Raw genomic sequence first — 8620 nt, 5'->3', positions numbered from 1 at the left:
AGGAAATTTAAATAAAAACTTCCTTAATTCTTTTGCCATGAAAAAGAAAATTTTAATTAATTAAAATTAAATTTCTTTATCCAATTACAATGATCGGCCACATTAAAATCTCCAAGCAAATAAAATTTTAAACACAAATTAAAACTTCCTTATTTGCTTCCAAAAATTTATAAAAAATTTTCCAATAATTTTTCCCTTCATGGTGGATTATAAAAAGGAAATTTTATAAATTAAAATCTTTCTTTTAAACATGTGGATAATTTTCAAAATGGAAGTTATATCTAAAAATTAAAATCTCCTTTCAATCTACAAATAAGGAAAGATATTAAATCTTTTCTTAATTTTTTGTAGAAACTTATAAAAGAGATATTTAATTTTAAACTCTCTTTTAAATTATGAACATGGTTAAAAAAGGAAAGTTTTCTCAAAATTAAAATCTCCTTTCAATCTACAAATAAGGAAAGATTTCAAATCTTTTCTTAATCTTTTGTAGAAAGCTATAAAAGGAAAGATTTAAATTTCAAACTCTCTTTTAAAACCATGATATCCACATAAGAAATATTTTTAATAAAAAACCCTTTTTAATATGATGTGGCCGGCCACCTAAGCTTGGGCTCCAAGCTATTGGCCGACCACCTTAAGGCTCAACCTTTAGGCTTGGCCGGCCCTAAGCTTGAGCTTCAAGCTTAGCTTGGATGGCCCCTATAGGTTGGGTAAGAAGGTGGGTATAAATCTCTATATACAAGAGGCTACGATAGGGACCGAGAGGAGGAATTAGTTTTGATCTCCCGATGAAATTAAGCTTCCCGTGTTCGCCCCGAACACACAACTTAATTTCATCAATAATAATTCATTCCACTAAAGAACTATTATTGAACTACCGCACCAATCCCAAATTACATTTTGGGCTCCTTCTTATTATGAGTGTGTTAGTCTCCCTGTGTTTAAGATGTCGAATGCCCACTAATTAAGTGAGTTACTGATAACTCATTTATTTAATATCTTAGTCCAAGAGTAGTACCACTCAACCTTATCGTCATGTCGGACTAAGTCCACCTGCAGGGTTTAACATGACAATCCTTATGAGCTCCTCTTGGGGACATTATCAACCTAGATCACTAGGACACAGTTTTCTTCTATAATCAACAATACACACTATAAGTAATATCATTTCCCAACTTATCGGGTTTATTGATTTATCGAACTAAATCTCACTCATTGATAAATTAAAGAAATAAATATCAAATATATGTGCTTGTTATTATATTAGGATTAAGAGCACACACTTCCATAATAACTGAGGTCTTTGTTCCTTTATAAAGTCAGTATAAAAGAAACGACCTCTAAATGGTCCTGCTCAATACACTCTAAGTGTACTAGTGTAATTACATAGTTAAGATAAACTAATACCTAATTACACTATGACCTTTCCAATGGTTTGTTCATTTCCATCTTGGTCGTGAGCTACTATTTTTAATTTATAAAGAACCGATAACACGATCTTCTGTGTGTGACACCACACACTATGTTATCTACAATATAAATTAATTGAACATCTACATTTGGTATATATAAATGTAGACACTTGACCAAATGTGATTCTTATAAATGTTTATACAAAAGCTAGGTTTTTAGTATACACTCCAACATGCTTATCCTCATTGCCCGCCTGATCATGTTACCTTCTTTAAGGACTAACTAATGGCTGATCTCCACTTTCCTATTCCCCCTTCCTGTCGGAGGTCAGTCAATACTTCAGCATCCCCCTATAACAATTTGTCCGTAATGCTTTCCGTTACATGTGTGGGCTGTATATGCTGTTTCATCTTTTTGACATTCCCTTTACCCCCAACAATCTTTTTCTATTTGCTTACCCTAAGAAATTGGAATGTGGGGTGTTTCTTTTTCAATCCCGTCGAAAGATAGTCTTCTTTGAAGAAATGTCTTCTTCTAATAAATATTGGAAATCTCACTTCTTCTTCATGAGATTGCCCAAGACTGCCCCTTGGTCTACCAGATGGAAATCCTCTTTTCCCCCTCTTCCTAATTTGAACAGGCTCAAACAAGATCTTACTTCTCTTATTTATTCCAATAAATTGGTCAGTCATCGCTTTTCATTCTAAAATGGCCGCATGAAGATCTCCTACACTTATTTGGATTTAGCCCTATTCAAAAGAGGATGTCTTGTTCCTTAAGTAAGTTATAACCCCTTGGCCATTATCTTATTACTAACTAAAGTATTTTTTATTTTGTACAATGGATGCTATTTTTGAGGCCTTAGTTGACAAGGTGATTGTTCTGGAGGACGAAGAATTCTTTTTACAGAGAAACAACTTTTAGTCGAGCAGGGCTTGCCACAAAGTGTTCCATCTCGTGAAGCTTTTGACAATCAGGCAACCCCTTCTAGCGCAATAGCTACTTCTGGGGAACCACTATCTGATTTACCTCCCTTACCCGAGAGTATTTTCTTGGAGGAGGAGGTAACTACTAAGAAGAAACGAAAAAGGAAAAAACTTATCTTGGCCCCCTTTCCCTAGAGGAAAACACCTTCCACACAAGAAGATCCTGCCTAGGGGGACATGAGAGGGCAATCTTTTGAACCAACTTTGTCCTCCCTTTATCAGGCCCTTTCTACTTCGCAACCTACTCAAATTCAAGAGACTATTCCTATACTGAGTGACACCTCTGATCCCAGCTTCCTTATGTCTTTCCACAGAGAATGTCACTACAACAAAAACCCTCATAGACATCGATTTTCCACCGCTGTCTATTACATTTTCGACCGATGTCTATGAAGGCGATGTAAAAGGTCTGCCATTTTAGACATCGAGTTAAAACCGGTGTAGTATCACTTAACGATACCGGTTTTCGAATCGGTTATGAATCGGTATAGTATCACTTAACGACACTGTTTCAGCAACGGTATAAAACCGATGTAATATTAGTTAATGACACCGGTTTTAGCAGGAGTGGAAAACCGATGTAATATCAGTATTGTTTAACGACACAGATTCAATTTTCGAAACAGTGAAAAACTGATATTATACAAACAAGTCAATATCCATGTAACCAGCACAAATATTATTCTTACAATATAAAAAGATAATAGGTATTGTACACATTAAATCCGTATCCACAAATTACACAAATATTCTTCTTACAATTGGCTAGTTGAGGTACCAATTAACCTACTGCTTAAGTAAGAAGTCCTTTTATTCAACTGTTCAGCATCCATCTCTTTGCTTGATTTCTTCTTCCTCATGGAGGCCACCTTCTTTATCCTTTCCTTTACGTCAACTGCAGATGCATCCTCCACTTTAGCTTCAATGTCTCCTTTCTCCTATTTTTGATCATGCTCTTCCTGTTCCTTTAATGATTTTTCTTTCTTGGATTTCTTCTTCTTTAAGATTCTGTTCTCTGAAGGAGCACCAATACTTTCTTTCTTCTCCCCTTCACTACTTTGCTCCAGTTGCTTCTTGTCTGCATAACAAGGATAAACAAATTCAACACATATTAAACAATCACTTCATATATATGAAGCAACACAAGTGAATTAAAATTTACTATCTATCAAAAATAAACTAATTATGTGAAAGAAGACATTACCAGCTGTCTCATTTTGTGCAGTATTACTATCTTTATTTGCAATGCCCATTTCATGTAGAAGTGCATCCAACTCTGCCATTTCCTTTTTCTTAAGCTCCTTCTTTGACAGTTGCCTTTCAGCATCTTTGGGTGGTGCTGAAATAGGAGTAGGTTTCTCAATGGTTGGTTCTTTCCTAACATCCTCTGGTTCATTTTTAGGTTCCTCAACATCATCATCATCACCCATGTCAAGACTATCATCCTCACTTTCACTTTCCTAAACATAGGAAAAAAGAGAGTACTTGTTATAAATAAATAAACTTAAATATCTGATATAAGCAAACATGTAAGAAAAGAACTGACTCTCACATGTGAGAGTAAAGCAAATAGTAGATAAGCATAATCACTAGCAAGCAACAGAATTAGCTAATAGGAAGAGAAGATTTTTATTTAAATAGATAAACTCAGAAACTCAAAAAGATTCTACTTATATTGACATAATAAATTTTTAAAAGAACAAAATGAAATAGGAAGAGAAGATTTTTATTTAAACATATAACCTCAGAAACTCAGCTTGTATTAGAACAATCTGCTAGCAATGTGTCCTATTCTTCTACAAACCAAAACTGTTATTGTCTTCTCAGAAAATGGGATAATATGAAAGAGTACCAAAGAATTAACAAGAGATTAATAAAAGTGAATTGATAAGAGTTAAGACTACTGATTTATGAAGCAAAACATACTCATACAGAGGATCCAAATGCAGAAAAATCAGAATAAGCATTACAATAGAATTCTTACAAACACAGGAAAATAGGAACAATAATTAAAATCAGCTGTCAGGAGCTTGATTTGATAGATCAAAATCAGTTATTTTTGCAACATCATCATCAAAGAGTAAAACATTACTTGACTTTATATCACGATGAATGATATGAGGCTGGGCTTTCTCATGCAGGTATTCCAATCCTTTTGCTGCTCTGACAGCAATTTTAACTCTTTGGAGCCATGACAACACTGGTCCTGGTTGTGCTCCTTTAACTCCTTTTCGTCCTGTGCATAATTATAGACATCACTATTTGATACTTTTAAATAAATTACTTGAAGTGCTAATCTTCTGAATCCATTGTCACTTTAGAACTCTCTAGGCAAGCTTGATACATGAAATCATAGTATAGAGCATCAACATAATGATGATAAAATCTCATCTATTGCTTCGCTCTGCGAATCTATTTTATCATTAGTTCAGGAGTAAAATAAACATAAATGATTTTAGACTATCTGACCATATAGATGTTTTACTATCTATCACAGGGAGAAAGAAGGATTTAATGTGACATATAAATGATAAACATCTTCCAACAATTGGAATGATCATGAGATGAGCCACACACAATTGGTTGTACTAGGAGATTAGAAAACAAATTCAGAATAACATTTAATTAATTATAGTTTTCTGTGTTCCTTGAATAATTCTACTAAATTCTTTAATGCACATATTTCTTTGTACTTCACAGGTTGTACATGTTGGTGAGAAATATAGACAAAAGCCAGCAGTCCTGCTCCCATGAAAAAGCAACTTAGCCACTTATCTTCAATCCCTGACATTAACTTAAGCCGAACATTTACCTGTTCAATAAGCATACAAAGGAAAGAACAGCACATGGTTCCCTCTGTTTAATTGATGAACTTAGGTTCAGTTTGTATTAAACATTGTTATGGATATTATCATGTGGCAAAATAGTATTGCATAAGATCCATTGCAAAAATTACAAGTTGTCGAATGACAATTGACAAAGGCAAAGGATGAGGCTCTCCTTAATGGAAAAGGGGAATCTTAAACTGCCTGAGACAGTATGTTGATTTTTAGTGTGCTACGTGATAGATGTGAAAATTTCTAGTTTACTTAGCTTGATTAAAATGAAATAAGGGTGGTAGATGTGAAAATTTATTTTAAACGGATTACTTAGGTTTTATCATAGGATATGTTTTATAACAGATGTACACTTAAATATTTTCATACACATTGCCACATACTCTCATCAACATAATTAACTTTAAAATTTTGACGCCATAGATGCCCACATGTATCTGTGTTCCTTATATAAACTATGCAGTTGAGTGGTTTAAATATTTTGGTGACATATATGTCCACATGTGTCTATGTCCTTTATATAAACTATGCAGTCAAGTGACCAATCATATATTGTTTGTATATGTTTTCTAATACTTGATTTTAATCAATGTGCCATTGTAATAACATGGTTGCAATAATGGATAAGTTTGCCTAAGAAAAGTTCATACCATGAAGAATGTCATGGAGAGACCCCATTGTAGCAAACTTATATGCTAACAAACGGAGATTTCCTTCAACACTGTAACCAACCAACTCCACGACATTCTCATGCTTCAGCCGTGACACCATGGAAACCTGTAAAATTGTTCATATGAGCATGACACCCCAACTAATAAGGTTAAACTAAGTATGACGAAAACCTATGCCAAAAACTCTTGGTCTGGCTGCTCGCTTGAATCTAATTTTTTTACAACTGTGCTTCTCTCATTCTTTAGGACACCAAAATACACTCTACCAAATGAACCCTCCCAAATCAAAGCTTCATCACCAAAATTTTTTGTGATCTCCCTGATCTCATCAACAGGAATAGCTGGGACTGCAATAGGTTGCGGCTTAACAGTTTGGGCACCCTTAGAAGGAGTATTGGCAGAAAGATAGGCTCCATCATTTCCTGCAAAATAGGCATCCATATTCATTAGAACTGAAAAATTGCTAATGATACCTCTAAAATAGATTTAGTCATCCAGTTGAAATGGAAGAAGACTTAATTTGGAATAAAAAAACTCTAGTGGCCATTTTAGATATCCTTACCAGCTGAATGGCTTGCAACATAAGGACCACCACTGGCAGCAGTTCGATTATTATCATTCTCTTCGCAACATCCAAAGCACGACATTTTGTGTTTTGTAAGAGCGCTTGTGATGATGCTACCAGATTTGTAAGTTGTAACTAAGAAAACCTGTTTACAAAAGAAAATAAAATCCAGTAAACATGGGCACAAAGATGCCGCCTCCCCCCACTCCCCCGACGCTCCCGAGAGCGGATCCTGCGAAAGCGATTGTGGATCCAAGCACAACCCTCCACCCTAGCTCCAGTTCCTGCCACCCCAAATTTGCAAACTTCCAATCTCAAACCAAAGCAGAAAAAACAGGAAAAAAAGGGAAAAAATAACACGATTTGGTTGAGAGAAGAAGGGAAAGGGTTTCATACTGGCCAAGCGTGCGAGTGAGAGCCATTCTTGGGGAGAGAATTCACAAGGCGACCGAGGAGAGGAGGCTTGTCGTCTTCCATGAGATCACTGCGGTTGCTTCCTGCCTGCGCCGTTGACAACCCAAGAGGCCTCTCTGCTGCGATCGACTGGAGTCCTAGGATCATACTGCAGCAAAGGAAGAGTACAACAACCACATACCGCCCTCTCTCTAGATCTGCGGCCATGGCGGCGTCGGGGAGATGGAATGCAACTCTGTCACCTCGTCCTCCATGGGTCAAGCCGCCTATGCTGCTACCCTCTGCATCCTCAGTCAAACACAAGGCAAGCTGTGTTGTGCATCGATCTAGGAAGGGAAAGAGGGAGATGAGAGTGATAGAGATAGTCGGATGGCCAGCGTCAAGGAGGAAAGTGGTGGACAGCGCGATATAGGTTTAGGTTTAGAGGGAAGAGTGAAATGTTGTAAACTTTGGCTAAGTATTGATGGGAAAATTAAATTATTTTATTTTATCATAGACACCGGGTTTTAAAAACCGCTCTTAAAATCAGTGTTTATTAACGAAAAAAGGGCACTCATAGACATCGGCTTAAAAAACCGATGTCTATGAGTGAAAATCTGCGCTTATAGACACCGGTTTTTAGAAAAATTGGTGTAAAATACTCAAAGACATCGTTTTTTGCTTAAAACCGATGTTGTTCCACCGATGTCTATGAGGGTTTTTCTTGTAGTGTGTCCATTGCCTACACGTGACTCACCCTTCTATATTTTTTCTTTACCCTTTGTTCAAACTTGATTATCCTCAACCTCCACTCCTTCTCGTACTCTCCCTATATTATTAGGAGGTCAGCTAATGAATTATTTGGAAGAGGCAAGGAAATAGCTTGGTGAGCTTACTCGTATAGAATTAGCAGACATATTTTCATATGAACAAACAAAGGTAACGTAACTTTTAATTAACCATTTCTCTCCCATTTTGATTATTACTAGCAACATCTAATTTTCAACATTGGGTGATGAGTATGGGTGTAGCTCAACAGTTGCATGATTTGACTCTATGACAAATGAGTCATTAAGGCAACAAATTTCAGAAGCATCCTCTACCCATATTTCTGAGCGAATACAAGAATTGTCTGCTCAACTCCAAGAGGCTCAGAAATTAGCACAAATCAAATTTGATAAAGCAACTCAGCGGCAAACAACCATAGGGAGTCTGGAATCTCAACCTCAATCAGAGGCTCATCTCCGATTAGATTTGAAAACCAAGTTAGACGAACAGATTGCAGAGAGTCAACAATTATCTACTTAGTTGCAGACACTAAAAGCTATGCATGCTTCTGAGTTATCCACCAAAATTTTTGAGCTAGTAGCTAAAGACACTGAACAAGATTCCTTATATTCTAGATTGGAGAAGACCTAGACTATGCTATCTGCTAAAGAGACTAAGTTGATAAACACTAAGGTAGAATTGGAAACCAACAAGGTGGGAGAAGATGAATGATTTGAAAAAAGGGAAGGAGCTACTCCTTAAATCTCTTGAATTTACTAATCCTATTGTCATATCCATTACCAAAGCCTTCAAGCATGGAGCTGAAGGGGCCATAGAACAGTTAAAAGGAGGTTACTTAACATCCCAACCCCTTGCTAATTTTCTTGATTGCAGGAGATTACTGAAAAATCACCCCTCTAATCTTTTTCTTAAATTAGTGTAATTTGCTATATTTCTATATTTTGATTATGCATTTTCAAGAGC

At 36.1% G+C, this 8620-nt stretch overlaps 1 protein-coding gene and 1 pseudogene across 1 annotated transcript; both read right to left on the bottom strand.

Moving 5' to 3' along the window:
- Positions 1-3023: 3023 nt before the first annotated feature.
- On the bottom strand, positions 3024-7303 carry LOC122048533 (annotated as a pseudogene).
- LOC122024083 lies at positions 3341-3832 on the bottom strand. The gene is made up of 2 exons (XM_042582665.1): positions 3607-3832; positions 3341-3480 (listed from the first exon to the last, which is right to left on the bottom strand). Exons 1-2 carry the CDS (start codon positions 3830-3832, stop codon positions 3341-3343), a joined length of 366 nt encoding a protein of 121 aa, XP_042438599.1.
- Positions 7304-8620: the final 1317 nt, after the last annotated feature.

Source organism: Zingiber officinale, chromosome 1B (genome assembly GCF_018446385.1).
Source record: "Zingiber officinale cultivar Zhangliang chromosome 1B, Zo_v1.1, whole genome shotgun sequence".
Lineage (NCBI taxonomy): Eukaryota > Viridiplantae > Streptophyta > Magnoliopsida > Zingiberales > Zingiberaceae > Zingiber > Zingiber officinale.
Note: the sequence above shows the minus strand (reverse complement) of the source record. Positions and strands in the feature narration are given on the sequence as shown.

Bases quoted from the DNA above. Each gene is read 5' to 3' on its own strand.
- LOC122024083 (XM_042582665.1), bottom strand. From the start codon at position 3,832: ATGGGTGATGATGATGATGTTGAGGAACCTAAAAATGAACCAGAGGAT. The intron at 3,481-3,606 runs GTAATGTCTTCT...CTTGTTATGCAG, and splicing joins TGCACAAAATGAGACAGCTG to ACAAGAAGCAACTGGAGCAA.